A 22,161-nucleotide genomic window follows, 5' to 3' on the forward strand; every position below is an offset into this window, starting at 1 on the left:
CCTCCTTCTTCCTTAACCGAGGTTTTCCACCCACGGTCGTTGACAGGGCCCTCAACCGTGTCCGGCCCATCCCCCGCGCATCCGCCCTCACGCCTTCTCCTCCCTCCCAGAAACATGATAGGGTCCCCCTTGTCCTCACTTATCACCCCACCAGCCTCCGCATTCAAAGGATCATCCTCCGCCATTTCCGCCAACTCCAGCATGATGCCACCACCAAACACATCTTCCCTTCACCCCCCTTATCGGCATTCCGTAGGGATCGCTCCCTCCGGGACACCCTGGTCCACTCCTCCATCACCCCCTACTCCTCAACCCCCTCCTATGGCACCACCCCATGCCCACGCAAAAGATGCAACACCTGCCCCTTCACTTCCTCTCTCCTCACCGTCCAAGGACCCAAACACTCCTTTCAAGTGAAGCAGCATTTCACTTGCATTTCCCCCAACTTAGTCTACTGCATCCGTTGCTCCCAATGTGGTCTCCTCTACATTGGAGAGACCAAACGTAAACTGGGCGACCGCTTTGCAGAACACCTGCGGTCTGTCCGCAAGAATGACCCAAACCTCCCTGTCGCTTGCCATTTCAACACTCCACCCTGCTCTCTTGCCCACATGTCTGTCCTTGGCTTGCTGCATTGTTCCAGTGAAGCCCAACGCAAACTGGAGGAACAACACCTCATCTTCCGACTAGGGACTTTACAGCCTTCTGGACTGAATATTGAATTCAACAACTTTAGGTCGTAAGCTCCCTCCCCCATCCCCACTCCCTTTCTGTTTCCCCCTTCCCTTTTTTTTTTCCAATAAATTATAAAGATTTTCCTTTTTCCACCTATTCCCATTATATATTAAAATTAAAAAAAAACCCACTAGAGCTATACCTTGAGTGCCCTACCATCCATTCTTAATTAGCACATTCGTTTAGATAATATCACCAACTTTAATTTTAACACCTATGTGTTCTATTGTACTATTGTCATTGACATCTTTTGATGATCTGCTTCTATCACTGCTTGTTTGTCCCTACAACCACACACCCCCACCCCCCCCTCCACCTCTTTGTCTCTCTATCTCTCCGCCCCCCACACACACACCTTAAACCAGCTTATATTTCAACTCTTTCTTGGACTCGAACGCAAGTTCTGTCGAAGGGTCATGAGGACTCGAAACGTCAACTCTTTTCTTCTCCGCCGATGCTGCCAGACCTGCTGAGTTTTTCCAGGTAATTCTGTTTTTGTTTTAGAAATGCACCTTCCTTGGCCATCCCTGGAGTGGGACTTGAACCCAGAGTTTCTGACTCAAGAGGCAGGAACACAAGTCACAACTCCCCAAACCTCCTAGTAGTTCTTTTAGCATCTGAAAATAGATATGGAACCTTTTTCAGAACTTGAGAATATGAATTTACCTCTACTTGTTTCAAATAGTGGTGATAAGTCTCCAATTACTTGGTAGACAAAGCACCTTTGTCTAGCAATCTTCTAATCCCAGGACTTTTTTTTAATTGTTGAATGTTGATTTTTTTGGTATTTGTTACTAGTTATTTTTTATTTTGTTGGGGCATGTAGTTAGTTTGGTTCAGTGAGTTTGATGGTGCTGTGGGCTTGCACACTATCCTTTCACATTCAATACCTAATTTAAATTCCGTCACTAATAGAACAGAATCTATTTGTGCTAGCTGTTAGGGCTCTGCATGAAATGAACTTTGGCAATCTTAATTTGTCCTAAAGGTATGGGCCTGCACCCAGGTCATAAAAATGTTTGTGAACCTACAACCTGAACATCATGTATGCTGATCATTGTTTTTCACTGACCATCAACATTCTAGGGCCCAGTGTTGACAGTAATTGCAACTGAATTTTTTCTGCCCTGTCTTGCCCCTTCTGGGTGTTTCTCCTTCATCCTGTGTTTTACGTATTGGAATAGCCCTACTTCTCTTGTCAGTTCAATACTAGTGTTCTTATTGCCTGACTATAGGTACTCTCCTTAGAATGGGAGTTCTCACATACTGCGTGCCCAAATGGAAATTTGGGCCATTAGCACCGAAAGGAGGAGCAGGGCCTGTTTGATGCATAACCACCAGACTCAATAGGAAGCACACTAGGGAAATGAGGGTTAAGAAAGGAAGGTGGAATGGTTGATGTGTACAAATGGGATTCACAGAGGTAAGAAATGAATTAAGTGAACAGGGGAAGCATGTATGACAAGTAATTGGTGGGTAAGGAGTGGGAGCAAGAATAAGGGAAGGGGCAGAATGCATGGCATAGTAGTAGGGAGGGGGGAGTGGATGACAGTGGAAGAGGAATTGGATGGCAATGAAGTGGGGAGAGGCAAAAAAACAATGAACTTTCATTTATTTAGTTCCTTTCCTATCCTCAGGACAGCCCAAAATTCTTTACAGCCAGTTAATTACTTGAAGGTCTGGTTACCCATGATATGAGGGAAAATGGAGAAATTGATGGCAATGAAGGAGGTTAATGGATTGCAATGGAAGAAAAGTGGGAATGAATGTTTGTTTATGGAGGGGAGAAGGAAAAGGGCAGAAGTTGAGAGTGATGCTTTGGGGAAGAAGGAGGAAACTGGGATCAGCACCTTGGGATGAAGGAAAGGAGAGTGCCAGCATGAACTACAAGTAGGTAGACCTGACATGAGGTTACAGTAATTGAACTTTTTATTTTGAACAAGAATTAATACTTATAAGTATATAACTGGTAATTACCAGGAAGCAAAAAAAAATGTTATCCAATTGTCCTCTGGGTGGGGCCATAACTTAGTGGCTGCCTGACCTTGTTCCTCTACCACAATTGTCTGGCCTTTCTGTACGTTTATACGGTACCTTAATTGCCAACTATCAACAAGGACTCTGGCTATAACAGGCCAATCAGTTGTCCTTATTTCTGCACATGTCCATACTTTAATCTGATCACAACCTGACCACGTGTCAGGATCAAAAAGGTTTTTGTAACCTGCCAACATGCTCTTGGCTGTCATTTTTGACAGTTATCTGCCTTCTCCAAATCACCCTCTTGAAAATATGCAGACACTCGTTTCAAGCTGCAGTTGGTCTTGACACATTTAGCTAAACTTGCATGGTCTGAACTTTGCAGCTTCTCAGTCTCTAGTCAGGTGGCACTTTTCATTTATCCTTTGTCATCATCTAGCGCTTCAGCTAACTTAATCAACCACTTAGTAGTTGTACAGAAATAATCAAGGACAGCAGTCCTTTATGGGGTTACCGGGGAGGGCGGTGTGGTGTGGAAACAAGAATGAAGAGTACCAACTTGAATGGAGGAGAGTAGATAAACACCAACTCTAGCTGGTTTGATAGTTGGAAAGGCAGAAAAGTGCTGTTACAGACAGTAATGTTGGAAAAGAGACAATCTCTGTGAAAAGGTGGAGAATTGGATGGATCACAATTCATCAGGTAATGAAGCAGTCATGTCTGCCTGCAACCAGACCTAGCCAACATCCAGATTTGGGCTGACAAGTGGCAAGTAAAATTTGTGTTATACAAGTACCAAGCAATAACCATTTTCAACCAGAGAGCTAAACTATCTCCTCCTCACATTTAACAACGTTACCATTGTTGAGTTGAATCTTCACCATTAACATCCTGGGGTCACCACTGATCAGAAAAGCCATTGGACCATCCACGTAAATGCCATGGCAACCAGAGCAGGCTAAAGGCTTGGTTTTCTGAGGTGAATGTCTAGCCTTCTGACCCTCAAGCCTCTCTGCTACCTACAAGCCAAAAAGTTAGGAATTTGATGGAATACTGTCCACTTGCCTGGATGGTGCAGCTCAAGAAGCTTAGCATCATCCAGAGCGAAGCAGTCTGCTTGTCCACTAGCTTAAACATCCAGCCACTACTATTATCTACCATGCCTACAGTGGCAGCATCTCCCAAATCTGACCTCCATCTAGGGCAGCGGATGCATGGAATGCCATCACCAAGTTCTCCCAAGCTATACACCATCCCGATGGACATGTATCACCACTTCTACATAGTGACTGAGTCAAATTGCTGGAACATTCTAGCTAACAGAATTGTAGGAGTACCTTTTACTTCAAAGACTGCAGAGTTGAAGAAGACAGCCCACAGCCCCCTTTTTGTAGGCATTCAGTTACTGACAGTAAGTGCTAGCTTTGTCAGCAAAGCCATACCCTAAAAATGAATGTAAAAAAAAAATGCTCTAAATGTTCATTATATAATTTTGTCCACTTGAAAGCATGTGGTTCAGAAGCAATCTGTTACCAAAAGTAACAGTAAGGAATTAATACTAAATAAGAGCAGCTCCTGATGTACATCAGCTATTCTTGAAAAACTGAACTTGCTATGAAAAGGAATTAACTTTATTTCTACTTTAACATGTCTTTTTTTAAAAAAGCTTTGCTTCATAAACTTTATAATCTTTCTACAAGTTGGTTTTACTTGCTACTAATGCCCCACATTCTTAGTATTTGTAAACATGTTCCTGTATGTTTCAGACTGCATCTGCTATTGTATTAGGGAACAGTTGTGGACAGAAACTTGAAATAATTTGTGATGCAAGGCTTCGAGAAAGAGTAAGTATCAAATTTATAAAATAATAAATTAGACAATTAACAGGAACTTTGACACAAAAACGTTTTGAGCCTGTATGACTTTTCAGAGCTCTGAAGATGAGTCATACAGACTCGAAACATTAACTCTGTCTTTCTCTCCACAGATGCTGTTAGACCTGCTGAGTTTTTCCAGCATTTTCTGTTTTTGTTTCAGATTTCCAACATCTGCAATATTTTGCTTTTAACAGGAACTTTGAATAGCTTGAGTGATTTCAAGAACAACCTGGCACCAAGTACACAATCTGTTGTAAAATATTGCACTTAAGCTAAAATTGTTTATGTAGCTGACAGATGAATGGACCAGAAAGCGAAATAGCTCTGCAACAGAAACAAAACTGCCTTGTAGCAGGGCACACTCTAGCTACCCAAATTTCAAGCTCATGATCTTGCTTTTTATACTATTGCAATTCTCTTCCCTGTAACTTCTTAATAGTTTTCCTGTGTATAATGCATCAAAAAAGGAGGAATCTATTCAATTGTTATGATATTTTGCATCTTTTAAGTATTATGCAAGCTTATGAAATTTAAAAAAAAAAGCAACTGCTGGAAATATCCAGCAGGCCAGGTAGCATTGGTGTAGAAAGAAACAGCATTAATGTTTCAGACTGATGAACTGGAAGAAGTCGGAGATTTAAGTTTACAAGCAAGAGTTAGGGAAAGGGGTCAGAAGAAAGAACAAAAGGGAAGATCTGTGATGGGTTAGAAGGCAGGAGGGATTTAATGACAGGTTTGCATGCTGAAAGGGAATGATAATGGGACAGATAAACAAAATATAGGTCTAGAGGAGCTGTAAATAACAACAGTAGTACCTAATGTCAAATAAAAAATGGGGGCATTGATTATAGTTTCATGTTATTGCAATCTGATTGTAACGTGCCTGATCAAAAGATGACGTGTTGTTCCTTGAGCTTATAACGAATTTCTTTGAAATGGTATGCAAGGCTGAGGCCAGAATGGGAGTGAGACAGAGAATTTTAATGGCAAACCGCCAGATTCTGTGTGAAGTTTTGTGTGGCTTACATAGTTGTGCTTATCTAACTTCTGTATTTTGAAGAGGTGATATCTCATTTAAATAATAAGGAAAGTTATATCACATGTAAAATTTCAACAGCCTTTGAGCAAATGTCTTATGAGAAGCTTCTTTAGAAAAATCATTGTTTATGATTTAGGCTTTAGACTGGGTAAGAGGGAAGGAAGCAGAGAGTAATTCTACGGAGAGCTGGCACTAATTAGAAGGAACTATTTAGTGAAGTGTTCCACCTGTGGGATACCTAAATGCAGTCTTAATGAACTCTGAAGATACCTAGCTTGAGTGATGGGGCTATAGACTCTGAGAACAGGCAAGACCTTACAAGGATAAGTCAGCAGGGTTTAGCTTGTGTTAATCAATGACAAATGAAGCTCAATATAGATGTATGTACCTGCAGTAAAAGTGGAAGGTATATTAACTTTATGGGTGGGATAGAACTTATCAAGGCAGGAAGTTGAAAAAGACATGGATTCATACAGAATAATAATCACTGGTCAGCAGGATTGTTGAGACCAGAACACTGGATTTAAATGAACAGTTAAATGCTACAATGGGGAAGGTGACAAATTTTCTAATTTTCGAAGAATTAGATGAGATGGACTGTTTTGGAATTTGTTAGAAGTTGATAACTGTGTTGCTCCAGTGGCTTGGCTTTGCTTTTTTCTTTCGTGTCAAGTTCAAAATCTTTTTCTGGCATAGAATCTCTGTAAACATTGAAACACTGTTTAATGATGTCCCATTTTTTTAACAACTAGGATGTTGGATCCTTAGTTTAACAGTTTAGTTGACTACCTTTTTTAGTTTGTATCATGTAGGTATGCAAATTTTAATTTAAAAGTAACTTTGTTCTACATTTCCCTTCACTTGGTGAAATATGAGGCAGGGCGTAATGCTGGTATAGGCTTTCTTATAAGCTGCAAAGTTGTAACAATTGTTATGAGCCAAGACTGCATCCTTCTGCCTTTGACGTTGCATGTCTCTGTCCCTGCCTCAGGTCCATCTGCTGCTGAGACTCTTTTCCATTCCTTTATTACCACTAGACTCAACTATTTTAATGCTTTCCTGACTGCCTCTCTCTAATCTCTAATCTTCAGCTCAACTAAAACTCTGCTGCTCATTTCCTAACGTACACCATCACTTTCACCCGTCATCCTCTGTGCTCATAAACTTACATGAGCACCCAGTTGAGCAACACCTTGGATTTAAAATTTCATCTTTTGTGTTCAAATCCATCCATGGCCTTGCCCTTCCCTATCTATGTAATTTCCTCCAGCCCTATAATCCTCCCAAAATTCTGCATTCCTCTAATCTGGCCTCTTGTCCAGTTGCCAGTGCACCGTTATTAGTTGTCGTATCTCTAACTATTTAAGCCCCATGCTTTGGAATTCACTCCCACACCCATATCTCTCTTCCTCTGAGATCCTCCTTAAAACCTAACTCTTTGACCAAGCTTTTTGTCACCTGGCCCCATATCTTGTTATTTGGCTCAGTGTCAAATATTGTTTGAAAAGCCTCTAATGAAGTGCTTTGGCTTTTTTTTACACTAAAGGTATTTTTTAAATGCAGTTTGTTGTTCTCAAGCCCTGACATTGTACAGGGTGATGGATACAAGATCCTGAATGATCCTTTTTCTTCAGACGATACTACATATGCAGTAAGTCTTTGCTTAACTTCGACTCACTTAACGGTGTTTCACTTGAACATCATTAATAAAGTAGTGTCAGTATATCCATTTATCCAGTTTCACTAATGTTGTTTGCCACAGACTTCCTCTTCTGTGGTCTGTCTGCTCACGACTTTTTCCGCAGAGCTTCCATCCTCACCCTCTTCCGCCCACATCTCACCTTCCTCCTGGCCTTGCCAATCCTGACCCCCTTTCTTCCTGGCCTTGTTGACTACTCCTTCCCACACCCCCCACCTTATGTGAGCCCTCAGGCCTGTTCATCAGTGGCTCCCAACTTCTGACTCTGCTCCTAAACTTGCTCTAAGTCCTGGCCTCCATCTAGTGGCAGAAGTAAGTCAGTGCGGGTAGTCAGGACTTATGCTACTATCTGCACAGACCAACTTCTGCCACCAGATGGAGCCTGGTCAATCAAAAAGTACTGTGTAATGAAGTGAATGGTGTAATTTTTTTTAAGAGAATTCAATTTGTATATTGTATTTTTTACATTTAGTGATTTATTTTGCAAGTTATTTCAGCCAGGAATACACAGTGCTGCATATGTATGGTACAGTATTTCAACTTGTACTTTGTTGTTTTCTGGGCAAGAAATATCCAAAGAAATGTAACTCCAGCTTTAACTTTGGTTCTTTTGGGAACCCATGATTCATTTAAATTCGTTCCACTTAAAGTTGCAATTTTCAGGAAGGCAATCAAATTTGAGGACTTGCTGTAATGAAAATCATCACATTAATTTTTAATAATTGTTAATATTAAGTAATTAAAATACTGGAACATTTCATGTTTCCAAGGCCAGGATTTTACATTCGGCGTGTAGAGGCGGGCCTGATGAGCCGGAACTTAAACTGACGTCAGGTGTGTGTCCTGACGTCATAGCACAGTCTCGTAATGTTTCATTTGGCGTGCGTGCGCCAGAGTCGGCTACACGCCCACCGATAATTGAAAGGACTATTAAGGCCAGTAATGAAGTAATTAATTTCAAGTTTACGCTGCCCATCCAATTTTCAGTTGGCGGGCAGACAACTGCCAAGCGGCCTTTACATTTTTTAGGAAACCTCATTGACAAGCGGGATGAGGCTTCCTAAAGCTTTTACGACCTAAATAAAAAAAAAACTTTTTCTGAAAAAAAACCCTGTCTCATCTCATGTGACAGTCACATGAGGGGACATGTTTCATTAAATTTTTATTGCATTTTTTTAAAAAAGCGCTTCAATCTCCCTGAGGCAGCTTCACATATCTGCAAAAGAGCACTGGACCTGACTGTCCCTCCTACCCCCACCCACACAGGTAGTGCTTCTGCTTGTGTGGCCTTAATTGGCCTGCCTGCGTAAAATGAAGGTGCGGAGCCGATCAAGGTTGGCTCCACAACTGCTTCTGCCAAGCCTGCCCGACGCAGGAAAAATTCAAGTCCATGTGTGGCCCGTGTGTTATTTTTCTAATAAGATTTATCTACAGCAATATTCCTGAGCTGTAAAATGTAGTTTTCAGTTTTTGGTAAATATAATTTCTATGTTGTTTGATCTCTTCTATACTGAATTTATACTTGGCAGTTATTAATTACCCTAACAAAGGAGAATTTTACTTTTTTGCTCCAAATAAAAACAGGCAAAGTCTCAAATCAGTTTAAAATTGGAGGGAAATTATTTTGCTTGGATCTGTATAGGTGAAAGGAGACAATTTTCAGATGATACATAATGACATGGTGCAACCTGCTGTATTGCATTAAATTATACACTCAGCTTGAAAGCGGCTAAGAATTTTTCAACCAATGGATATGTGTGATTTCTATGCTGATCAAAGTTGGAGGACATCAACACTTTTAAACTCATAACTAAATTTAAATGATCATTATCGGATAAGAAACTGCACAAACTTTGTTTCTCAGTGTATGATATATTGCCCTTTGTAAATAAAGTTAATTTAAATAATGATGCAATTGGCATTCTTAACACCACGTAGTGGATGAGTCTTTTTCCTGGAAACCCTGATGAGGTATATGTTAAATACATTTGTATAACTTGTTATGACAGTCAATGTTATTCCCTGAACAAGCCAATTCCCAGAGGGAAACTTGTCCTATTGATCATAACTCTTTTTGGATTTTGAAAACAAGGGGGAAAACTACTGACCCCAGAAGCATAGAATCCCAGTAACATTTTTAGGATTTTAACATTAAGCTTTTTTTTAATGCTTGGTAATAAACCTTTTAATCCATATAAGATTAAAATTACACAGTTGAAACAGTCTTACAAAACATTCCCCAAAAAGAACCACTTGGTCAGAACACACAAGTAAACTACTCGGCAACAGCTGCCTTATAGATTTTAATCATGAAAATTCAGTAATATTACCCAAGGTAAAAACTGCTACTTTATTAAAGTATACCACACAACTTCTCACTTTCTTCCACTCTGCTGTGGAAATATGAAGGAAGTTCAGAAACAAAGACTTCCCTGGCTTGACACTGGATGGCTGCTTCAAAATCACAACTTTTCTCAGCACAGAGCTGGTCTCAGGATATCTCCCTCACACAGCCACTCAACTCAACTAAACATCTCCCTTAAATATCTTTTTCTCCCTCTTTCGTCCTAGACTCCATTGCCCTAAGCACCTCTTTGAACTCAACTTTTCCAAAATACAAAAACCTTTCATGTCTTCCTATTACCTCCACTTTCAGGTCAAATAAAATTTAAGTAAACAAAGGAAGATTATTATGAAACCTTTAAGTTGTAAAAGTCCTTTGTCACTTCTAAACTACCCTTTTGAAGTTTAACAACTGTAAAGTCAAGTTCCTACTCCTCTTATAATGCAAATTTCAAACCCAGCCTATTTACTTGTAATTCCAACTTCACCATAGCCTCTCGTTATAAATGCATGCACTGGAACCTTTACCTTTCATCTCTCCATTCCCACAGACAAGCTGCCTTTACTAATTTTCCCCCAGTTTAATTACCCGTGGACACACACAGACAACCTTCTTTACAGAATACCACCATATTCCCAAAAATGTTTTTTAAAAAAAAAAGATAACATCCATCTTCACAAAATTCAGTATTCGGTGAACATAAATCCATAAATATTTCCTGCTAGATCCATTTATAATTGGCATAACTGCCTCTATATCACAGACAGTAGGTTGCAAGATAGTTGTTTTAACGCTTAGTTTATCCTTCTGTAAATTACAATGTTGTTTAATTATCTGTACTATAGTAAAAGAAGCTTTTCAGTCACGTAGCACAACATCTTGTATGGAATTGCAATTAGTGTGCACAGGTTTTTCCGTGGAAAGAATGGGTTTTTCTATATAAGTATAGAAACTTGCAAATTTCGGTAGCATACTCCTCTTAATACCTGCTAATCAGTCTCCATGATATTGCACAAAGGCATAAACACCAAGTGTAATCTGCAGGTAAAGCAGAGACAAGATTAGAGGGTGGGAGATAAAGCAGAGGCAAGATTAGAGGGTGGGAGATAATTGTGATAGGACATTTAGACATCATTCAGTCCCTATTTTAAATTAATACGTTGGTCCTTTTTTTAAAGTATCATGTGGAAAGCTTATTATGGTTTGGGAAGCAATTAAGTAGTGTTGGTTCCAGCATTGGCGTTTATCTGCAGTGCACCTGAAGAACAAGGAGGTACAAAGCTGAAGTATTGCAGTGCCACTAGAAGCAGAGAATGGTAGGAACATAAGGACAGTAGTAGGTCATTCAGCTGGTCGAGTCTGCTCTGTCATGCAATTAGATCATGGCTGGCCATATACCTCAATGCCACCATCCTGCACTATCCCCATATCCCTTGATTTCATTGATGTCTCCAGAAATCTAATGTTTTCTGTCTTGAACATGCTCAACGATTGAGCTTCCACAGCCCTCTGGGATAGATAATTCCAAGATTCGCTACTCTGAGTGAAGAAATTCCTCCTCCTCTGTCTTACATGGACTGCCCCTTATTCTGAGACTGTCCACTGGTTCCAGACTCACTAGCCAGGGATAACATCTTATCTACATCCATCATATCATGCCCTGTAAGAATTTTAAGTTTTGATGAGGTCACCCGTCATGCTCAAAACCCTAGGGAATACAGACCCAGTTTCCTCAATCTCTCAGTGTTTTAAAAAAAAAAATCCCCCCACGCCAGGGATTAATCTGGTGAACTTCTGTTGCATTCCTTCTATGGCACATATATCCTTCCTTAGATAAGGGGACCAAACTCCGCACAGTGCTCCAGGTGAGGTCTCACCAATGCTCTGTATAACTGCAGCAAGGCATCCTTACTCCTGTACTCAGATCCCCTCATGATGAAGACCAGCACACTATTTGCCTCCCTAGTTGCTTGCTGCACCTACATGCAGTGACTTGCTTGGCCTAAATAGCCAAGTGGTTATGGTACTGGGCTTGTAACCCCAAGATCAAGAGTTCAAATCTCACAATGGCAAACTACGAAACAATGTAACTTCATCTGAATAGGAACAGATGGAAACGTGTTTGTGCTCGAAAGAGTTACATGCAGTGACTTAGTGACTTGTGAATAAGGACACCCAGGTCCCTTTGGACACCCGCACTTCCCAACCTCTCCCCAAATGAGAAATAATCTGGCTGCTCGTTTTTTCTACCAAAGTGAATAATTTCACACTTACTCACATTACATTCCATTTGCCATGTTCTAACCCATTCACTTAGCCTGCCCCAAGTCCTCTCGAAGCCTCCTTGCATTCTCTTCCCACTTTCATTTCCATCCAGTTTGGTGTCATCAGCAAATTTGGAAATAATACAATTGGTCCCCATATCCAAATTATTTATATAGATTATGAACAGTTGTTGGCTTAGCACTGATCCTTGCGGTACCCCACTAGTAAAAGCCTGCCATCCTGAGTATGACCAGTTTATTCCTATTCTCTGCTTTCTGTCTGCTAACCAATTCTTGATCCACGCTAGTATATTTCCCCCAATCCATGCGCTCTAATTTTGTTTACTAATCTCCTGTGTGGGACCTTATTTAAAAGCCTTCTGTAAGTCCAAATATACCACATCCACTAGTTCTCATTTAACAATGCTACAAGTAACATCCTCAAAAAACTATAAGCTTGTCAAACATTATTTTCCCTTTCATAAATCCATGTTGATTCTGACCAATTTTACCATTCTTTTGTAAGTGTCCAGTTATCATATCCTTTATAATAGATTCTAGCATTTTCCATACTACTGATGTCAGACTAACGGGTCTGTGGTTCTAATTCTCCCTCTTTCTCCTTTCTTAAATGTTGCTGTTTTCCAGTCCGCAGGAACCTTTTCAGAACTTATAGAATTTTGAAAGAAAACCACCAATGCATCGACTATCTTTCTAGCCACCTCTTTCAACACTCTGGGATAAAGCTCATCTGGTCCAGGGGAGTTATCAACCTTCAATCCAGTTAGCTTTTCAAGTATTACCTCTTTACAAATACTAATTTCTTTTAGTTCCTCGGTTTCACAAGTTTTTTGGTTGACCAGTTCTTCTGGGAGATTTTTTTGCATCTGTTTTCATGGAAGAAGATACAAAGTAGCTGTTTAGTTTTGCCACCATTTTCCTGACCCCACCTGTACTGGGCCCACATTTGGCCTAGCTAATCTTTCCCTTTTCACATACCTAAAGAAGCTTTTACAGTCCACCTTTATGTTCCTCACCAGTTTGCATTCATATTTTCTTTTCCCTTTCTTAATCAGTTTCTTGGTCCTCCTTTGCTGGGTTCTAAATTGCTCCCATTCCTCAGGCTTACCACTTCTTCTGGCATCCTTTATAAGCCACTTCCTTTGATTTAATGCAATCTTTAACTTCTTTCATTAACCATGGTTGATTTGCCTTTCCCTTTGTGTGCTTGTGCTTAGAGGAATGTATATCTGTTATGGACCTGTAGTATTTCTTTAAATACCAGCCATTGCCTGTCTACTGTCAAATCTTTGTGTATTATCCCAATCCACGATAGCCAACTTGCCCCTCGTACCTTCATAATTTCCTTTCTTCAGATTTAAGACCCCAGTTTCGGATTGAACATGTCTTTCAAACTTAATGCAAAATTCTATCGTATTATGGTCACAATTCTCTCATATTATGGTAAGAGCATAAAAGGAGGCTATTCATGTATCTGCAAGCACTCTGCAAAAGCAACTCAGCTAGACCCATTCCACACACACACACACACACACCCCGCCCCCCCCACCTTTCCCTGTGGTCCTGCAAAGTTTTTCTCTTCAGATAATTATCAAACTCCCTTTGGAAAGCCATAATTGAATTTGCTTCCACCACACACTCGGGCAGTGCATTCCAGATCCTAACCCCGTGCTGCATAAAAATGTTTTTCCTCTTGTGCCATTTGGCCTCCTCCTGAGATCCCCAGCATCACAAATGCCAGTCTTCAGTCAATTTGGTTCATTCTATGTCAAGAAATGGCTGAAAGCACTGGATACAGCAGAGAACATGGGCTCTGATAACATCTGGCAGTAGTACTGAAGACTTATGCTCCAGCACTAGCCACACCCTTAGCCAAGCTGTTCCAGTACAGATACAGCACAGGTAAATAGCGGACAGTGTGGAAAATTGCCTAGGTATGTCCAGTCCACAAAAAGGACAAATCCAATCTGGCTAATTACTGCCCTAACAGTCTACTCTCGATCAGTCTACTCTCGATCATCAGCAAAGTGATGGAAGGTGTTGTTGACACTTGTCGACGGCACTTACTCAGCAATAACCTACTCATTGATGCTCAGTTTGGGTTCATTCGGTTCCTGATCTCATTACAGTCTTGGTACAAACATGGACAAAAGAGCTGAATAAGGGGGTGAGATAAGAGTGGCTGCCCTTGACATCATGGCAGCTTTTGACTCTATGTGCATTAAGGAACTCCAATAAAACTGAAGTCATTGGGAACTGGGGGGGGGATAATTCTCTACTGGCTGGAGTCATGCCTAACACAAAGGAAGATGGTTGTGGTAACAGAAACAGAAATTGCTGGAAAACCTCAGCAAGTCTGACAGCATCTGTGGAAAGGAAGTCAGAGTTAACGTTTCGAGTCCATATGACTCTTCATCAGAACTGAACGGACTCGAAACATTAACTCTGTCTTCCTTTCCACAGATGCTGTCAGACCTGCAGCGTTTTTCCAGCAATTTTTATTTTTGTTTCAGATTTCCAGCATCCACAGTATTTGCTTTTATTTTTTATTAAGATAGTTGTGGTGTTACAGGTCAATTATCTCAGCTGCAGGACATTGCTGTAAGAATTCCTCATAATCCAGCTGCTTCATCGATGACCTTCCCTCCATCATATGGTCAGAAGTGGGGATGCTTGTTGATGATTGGAAAGTGTTCAGTATCATGCACAACTCCTCAGATACTGAAGCAGTCTGTGTCCATGTACAGCAAGACCTGGCCAACATTCGGGCTTGGGCTGATAAGTGGCAAGTAACACTTGGGCCATGCAAATGTCAGCTAATAACCATTCCCAATGAGAGAATCTAGCCATCTCCCCTTTACATTCAATTGCATTAAAAGTGCTAAATGTTCCACCATCAACATCGTGGGGCTCGCCATTGACCAGAAACCTAACTGGAATAGCCATTTAAATGCTGTGGCTACAAGAGCAGATCAGAAGCTGGGAATCCTGCAATGAGCCATTCATTCTTGACTCCCTAAAGCCTGTCCACCAACTTAAAAGCACAAGTCAGGAGTGTGATGGAATACTCCACTTGCTGAAATGAGTGCATCTTCAACAACACTCAGGAAGCTTGACACCATTCAGTACAAAGCAGCCCGCTTGATTGGTATCACCCACTTAAACATTCACTCCCGCCTCTACTGATGCACAGTGGCAGCAGTGTATACTATTTACAAGATATACTGCAGCAACCTGCCAACCTCCTTTGACAGCACTTTCCAAAATTTGATCTCTACTACCTCGTAGGACAAGGGCCGCAGACACATGGGAACACCGCCATCTAGAAGTTCTCCTTAAATCACACATCATCCTGACTTGGAATTATATACCATTTCTTCACTTTCAATGGGTCAAAATCCTGGAACTCCTTCCCTAACAACACTATGTATGTACTTATGCCACATGGACTCCAGCAGTTAAAGAAGGCAACTGACACCACCACCACAAAGGCAATTACAGCTGGGCAATAAATTCTGGCCTTGCCTCTATTTTTTAGACTATTAGCTGAGTTAATTGAAATAAATGTAAGACTTAAATGAAGACTTGCCAGCTACTCACCAGTCAGCTGCTTCCCTTATCCTGCCATCACTTTATCTTATAGGGAGTTAGTTTACTATCTGTTATTACCTATATAATTTCAGATTTTAATTTACTGAAAAATTCAGAACCCTTTATTGTTGCAGTCCCTTTTTATTGAATTTTAACTTTATCCCTAGGTTTGATTAATTGGACACTAATTATATGACAAATTACCAAATTGCCTTTATTGCCTTGTGCTAAATTAATTTATAGTTGATTAATTTAACTTGAAATAAAAATTAACTTGAAATAAAAGTTGAAAGCTTATCAGTGTACTGATTCTTTGTCCTGTGATGTCACTCTGCAATATACCTCTCCTCTCACCACTGTTCTCTCCTGCTATGCTTTGCTGCTCTGCAGCTGTCTGCTTTCTGCGCTGTCTCTAAAGGCACTGCTCTCAGTGCTTTGTTGCTCAGGTGGAAGGATATGATTATAGGGTGTTAGTTTACATAGGCAGTTCACACATTACTTATGAGCAAATTAATTAATAATGGGAAAAGCTTAACCAAGGAAGTGAAGCAGTTACATACTTACAAATGGTTAACTTGTAAAAAGAAGCGATTAATATAGTATGTCCTATTTCTTTGAGAGCAAAAGCTCAATGTAATTATGTAAAATTTGCATTTGTTGACAAGAAGTGTATTGCAAGTTTTTTGTTTCTAAATTACAACATACTTGCAACTTTAATCATATTTTTGTTCCTAGAAATATGGGATTGTTGAAGGAAAGCCACTGAGTGAATTAAGGGCACTGGCAAAAGCTGCAGGGCAGAAATGCCCTAATTTTACTCCACCAGGAGCAGAGACTGTGGACGATGTAAGTCATTTATTGATGGATGGATATGGCAGATCACAGGCTTAAAACACATGAACTACCTATACCACATAAATTTAGATTAGGACTTGGATTGAATTCATATAGACTATGCACTTAAAATTGATTCAAAATTAATTCAGGTTCATTCATCCATTGCCATCAAATTAGTTGAGTAGTGATAATTGAAGGAATTGATCTGCAAAACTTGTTTTTATTGCTAGCAAATTATAAAATTACACTTTTGATCTCTTTATATCTCCCTGGTCTGCTTTTTGTTAGTCAGTGTCTTTGTCTCAGACTCTTTGGCTGGGATTTTCTGGTCCCACCCACTGCAGGACTGGAAGTTCCCGCCCAAAGTCAGTGGACCTTTGGCTGGTCCGTCACATTTTCTGTCCCGCCCGTGAGGATTCAAGCTGCAGGCGGGGTGGGAAATCTTGACCTTTGTCTCCGTTGTATTATATTCAGCCATGGCTCAGATTTACTCTTGCCTCTGAATCAGAAGGTTTTGAGTTCAAGTTCCTCTTGCGATTTAAGTACATAATCTAGGCCTCAATGTTGGCCTGTTAAAAGTATCGTCTTTCAGTTGAGACTTTAAGCTGAGAACCCATCTGCCCACTTGCGTGAAAGTAAAAGACCCTATGGCATTGATCAAAGAAGAGCAGTGAGTTCTCAATTTCCTGGCCAATGTTCATCCCTCAAGCAACATCACAAAAGCAGATTTTCTGGTTATTACCTCATTGCTGTTTGTGGGACTTTGCATTGTGCAACTTTGTTGCTTTGTTTCCCTACATTGCAGCAGTGACTACACGTCTTCAAAAGTACTTCATTGGCTTTTCCTTGGCTGCAAAGCAAATCTGAGAAATCCTGCAATCATGAACATCACTATATAAATCCAAGTTCTATATGTGTACGTATGCCTCAGGCTGGATTTCATTTTCATGAGAGATGTGTGCAACAGGTTTTGGCTTCATAAAAGGTTGTAAGTCAGTGAAAGGTCTATGGGGAACCATAATGACATTGCTTTTGTTGGTTTTCATAAGACTTCAAACCTAGTGCCTCATGCTGTATTTATGAGGAAACAAAACTATTGGATTGCACGGCCATTCTAGCGTAGAAAAAGGATTTTTAAACCTATTTCTTAAGAGGTTTGAAGCAAGATTATGGATGGTATCGAAAACACTCCAGGCCTGGTGCGAGTGGATTGTATGAAAGAATATTGAGTGGCAACTGGGTGGACAAGGCTTTTTGATGTGATTTTTGTAGGTCATGTTGAGAAGGAAGACTAAATGCCAGTTTGCAATTTTCATTAGCCACTCTGGATAACTGCTTCCTCAAATCAGAAAGTTCTCCGTTCCTATCATAGCACTTACATGACTAATTCAGTTCAAATTTTTGCTGAGCTCAATAATGGGACACCAATCTAGCATTACATCAGATTTCCTGTCATAGATATACTCTCAATTCCATTTTCTCAAACTGATATGATATGTGAGAAACATAATTCTGCTAGCCAATGGTCCAGGCTACAGAACTGAATACAGATGTATGTTCAAATTTAACTTAGTAGCAGCATCTTAATTCAATAAACGGTAGCCTGATTCCCTCTTAAACTAAATAGTCCAAAATTTTGAAACATGACTGCGATTATGAATGTTGGAAATTTACGCTCTACTGCTTTGATGCATAGTCTTAATATTGGGTTTAATGAAGCAATAAAGGAGAGAAAGTTGTTTTTCAAATGAGGACCAGTAGTAGGAAATGTTTCTCTAATATATTGCACCTGTGACAGTTTGAGTGACAACATGCTGTTTGTTTTACAGGTTCAGGCTCGAGCAAAGGATTTTTTTAATTATTTATGTCAACTTCTTATGACGCATACAGGAAAAGGTAACAGTGTACCAGACTATGTCAACACAGTTGCTGAACATTCAGGAGACTTGCATAGATCACTGGAAGGTCTCCACAGTGTGGACTCCAATACCTGTGACATAAATGATAGCAATTCAGACATTGCTGAAGATCTGATAGCTAATATACTTATAGTCAGTCATGGTGGATTAATGCTACAGTGGGTTAGGCATTTTGTAGAGAATCTGAAATGTCCTTTACCACCATCCATTGACCAGTCCAAGGCTTTTTCTGTCTGTCCAAATGCAGGAATAAGCAGTTTTGTCATTACTTTTGATCAGGTAGCGAGCTCTTCTCCTCAGATAGTGTGTGATTATCTATATAAATGTAGCCACCTTGATACCATAGGCGTTCAACAAGATGTATTTTCAGTCTGAGCCCATAGCGATAAATTATTCTTTGTTAAGCATGTTAGGTGTAAGAGCATTTGCCACTATACAGATTCATTGCTAAAATCAGTCTGAATAAATCCTGTGACTATGACAAAACTATATTAATGTATTTAGAACAAAAGCAAAATATTGCAGATGCTGGAAATCTGAAATAAAAAACAGAAACTGCTGGAAATAATCAGCAGGTCAGGCAGCAACTGTGGAGAGAGAAACACTTAACATTTCAGGTTGATCTTTTTGCCAGAATTGTGAAAGGTTTTAAGCAAGTACAGAGGAAGGAAAGGGGGTGCTGGGAAGAACAGAAGGGAAGGTCTGTGGGTAAGTAGAAGGCAGGAGAAATTAAATGGCAAAGGATTGATTGTGCACGATAAAAGGATTTGATATGGGCCAGGTAAAGAACCAAAAGTTGGGTTCAGAGGTGGTGTAACTGGGAGAAGCAGAATCATCAACAGCTGCCATTTGAAAAAAACTTGCATTTCTAGCTTTTTTCAGTCCTGACAAAAGATTATCAACCTAAAATGTTAACTCTGTTTCCCTGTCTCCACAAATGCTGCCTGATCTGCTTGGTATTTCCAGCATTACCATTTTAAATCTCTCATTAGACTTTTGTTCTTGTGTATTAAAATAGTGCAGAGAAACTTTGTTATTTTAGGAAACTACCTTTTTAATATTTCCTTTCATTTAACATGGAGCAAAAGATCTCCTTAATGGTTATGAGTTGTCATTTAATTTCCTTACAGAGGGAAAGCATTCTATAATTTATTGCTTGATGACTATGGTTACTGATTGACCCTGTGATAAATTCCTCAGCAGATTAGTCATATGGTGCAAAAATATAGTAGCTCTTGTGTATCATTAAAAACCAGTAGGGTATATTAAGATTGTATACCGGTGACATTACAATGTGTATTGTTAATAGATTTTAAGCAACTTGAAAAGGGTTGTCACCACTGATTGAAAATCCAAATGTATAGCTGCATTGAACTGTTTACCTTGTGGCTTGTTAATGTAAAGCAAATACATTTGTTATACATGAAAATTTGATTAAACGGAGATTGATAAATAAAACTTCATCGAACAATTATGTATGCTACAAAAGAGATGAAAATAAAATACCATGCAGCATGTCGTGATTGATTTTTTTAATTTACTGAGTATCGCTGTTATACTTCTTACAGTTAACATAGTGCAATGTTTCTGCAGCTCAATGGTGCTGGGGCCTATAGGTTCACAGGGAAGTGAACTAATGCTGTTGGTGAGGGTTTAAATTAACTTGGCGGGGTTGAGTGCCAGGATGAAACTTTAACAAGAAGAAACAAGGTGCACAGAGGACTGGGAGAGACAAATTGCACTAGAATAAAAGAGTAGTTCAGAAATAGTAGGGATCAAACGGGTCAAAGCTAAGGAGTCCATAAATAAGATGGATTTGGAATGATATGTGTAAATGCTTCTAGTGTGATAAGTAAGATTGCTGAGCTGTAGCCGCAAGTCACCACATGGCATTATGATATGGTTGCAATAGCAGAAGATCTGACTCAAAGATGGAGAGGATTGGGAACTTAATGTTGCAGATGATTCTCTGTGGATTGTCACCATGATGTGATGGAAAGGCTTGTATGCTTCACATCTCTTTTGTTCTAGGTGGTCACATATTTCACTATTGTTTTCATCAAACCGGCCATGGTACCAATGGTCTGGGCACAGGAGTCCAGTACAACTGAGGCCTTCAAAGCTGGTGGATTTTTCCCCACATCAAGACTCCACCCGCTCATCACTCATACAGATTCGTGAGGAAAAAGAACTTTCCCCCCATTTCCCCCAATCCACCATCCTCCTCCTCCGCACCCCCCCCCAACCTCTAACTTCAGGAGTGCGACAATTGTAACTATCTTCAAGAAGGAAGATAAATCATGCTGTAGAAACTACTGAGGTATTTCCCTTTTGTCCACAGCAGGGAAATTCCTGACATACATTCTCCTGAATTGCCTACTTCCTGTGGCTGAGGAAATCCTCCCAGAGACACTGCAGCTTTAGACCCTCCAGAGGACCCTCTGATATGGTCTTTGTTGCCAGACAATTCCAAGAAAAATGTTGAGAACAACACCAGGAACTCTCCAACACAAAAACAGAATTACCTGGAAAAACTCAGCAGGTCTGGCAGCATCAGCGGAAAAGAAAAGAATTGACGTTTCGAGTCCTCATGACCCTTCGACAGAACTAGGTGAATCCCAGGAAGGGGTGAAATATAAGCTGGTTTAAGATGGTGGGAGAGGGGTTGGGTGGGGGGGGAGAAGTGGAGGGGGGTGGTGTGGTTGTAGGCAAAAGCAGTGATAGAAGCAGATCATCAAAAGATGTCACAGACAACAGAACAAAAGAACACATAGGTGTCGAAGTTGGTGATATTATCTAAACGAATGTGCAAATTAAGAATGGATGGTAGGGCGCTCAAGGTATAGCTCTAGTGGGGGTGAGGGGAGCATAAAAGATTTAAAAATCTATATAATTTATTGGAAAAAAAAAGGAAGGGGGAAGAAACAGAAAGGGGGTGGGGATGGAGGAGGGAGGTCAAGACCTAAAGTTGTTGAATTCAATATTCGGTCCGGAAGGCTGTAAAGTGCCTAGTCGGAAGATGAGGTGTTGTTCCTCCGGTTTGCATTGGGCTTCACTGGAACAATGCAGCAAGCCAAGGACAGACATGTGGGCAAGAGAGCAGGGTGGAGTGTTAAAATGGCAAGCGACAGGGAAGTTTGGGTCATTCTTGCGGACAGATCGCAGGTGTTCTGCAAAGCGGTCGCCCAGTTTACGTTTGGTCTCTCCAATGTAGAGGAGACCGCATTGGGAGCAACAAATGCAGTAGACTAAGTTGGGGGAAATGCAAGTGAAATGTTGCTTCACTTGAAAGGAGTGTTTGGGCCCTTGGACGGTGAGGAGAGAGGAAGTGAAGGGGCAGGTGTTACATCTTTTGCGTGGGCATGGGGTGGTGCCATAGGTGGGGGTTGGGGAGCAGGGGGTGATGGAGGAGTGGACCAGGGTGTCCCAGAGGGAACGATCCCTACGGAATGCCGACAGTGGGGGTGAAGGGAAGATGTGTTTGGTAGTGGCATCATGCTGGAGTTGGAAATGGCGGAGGATGTTCCTTTGAATGCGGAGGCTGGTGGGGTGATAAGTGAGGACAAGGGGGACCCTATCATGTTTCTAGGAGGGAGGAGAAGGTGTGAGGGTGGATGCGCGGGAGATGGGCCGGACAAGGTTGAGGGCCCTGTCAACGACCATGGGTGGAAAACCTCGGTTAAGGAAGAAGGAGGATATGTCAGAGGAACTGTTTTTGAACATCATCATTTTGAGCATCATCGGAATAGATGTGACGGAGGCAAAGGAACTGAGAGAATGGGATGGAGTCCTTACAGGACGCAGGGTGTGAGGAGCTGTAGTCAAGGTAGCTGTGGGAGTCGGTAGGCTTGTAAT

General features: G+C 40.7%; 1 protein-coding gene across 3 annotated transcripts in view; it reads left to right on the plus strand.

The window, feature by feature from the left end:
- LOC121286444 (fructose-2,6-bisphosphatase TIGAR-like) overlaps positions 1-19,821 on the plus strand; it is a 33,328-nt gene extending 13,507 nt beyond the window's left edge. For all 3 annotated transcript variants that reach the window (XM_041203564.1, XM_041203563.1, XM_041203562.1), the window contains 3 exons: positions 4,482-4,559; positions 16,286-16,396; positions 18,217-19,821. In XM_041203564.1, the coding sequence (XP_041059498.1) occupies positions 4,482-4,559; positions 16,286-16,396; positions 18,217-18,681 (654 nt within the window). In that variant the 3' untranslated portion in view covers positions 18,682-19,821. The remainder of the gene's footprint in view (positions 1-4,481; positions 4,560-16,285; positions 16,397-18,216) is intronic.
- The last annotated feature ends 2,340 nt before the right edge of the window (positions 19,822-22,161 follow it).

The sequence above is a fragment of the Carcharodon carcharias genome, chromosome 13, assembly GCF_017639515.1.
Source record: "Carcharodon carcharias isolate sCarCar2 chromosome 13, sCarCar2.pri, whole genome shotgun sequence".
Lineage (NCBI taxonomy): Eukaryota > Metazoa > Chordata > Chondrichthyes > Lamniformes > Lamnidae > Carcharodon > Carcharodon carcharias.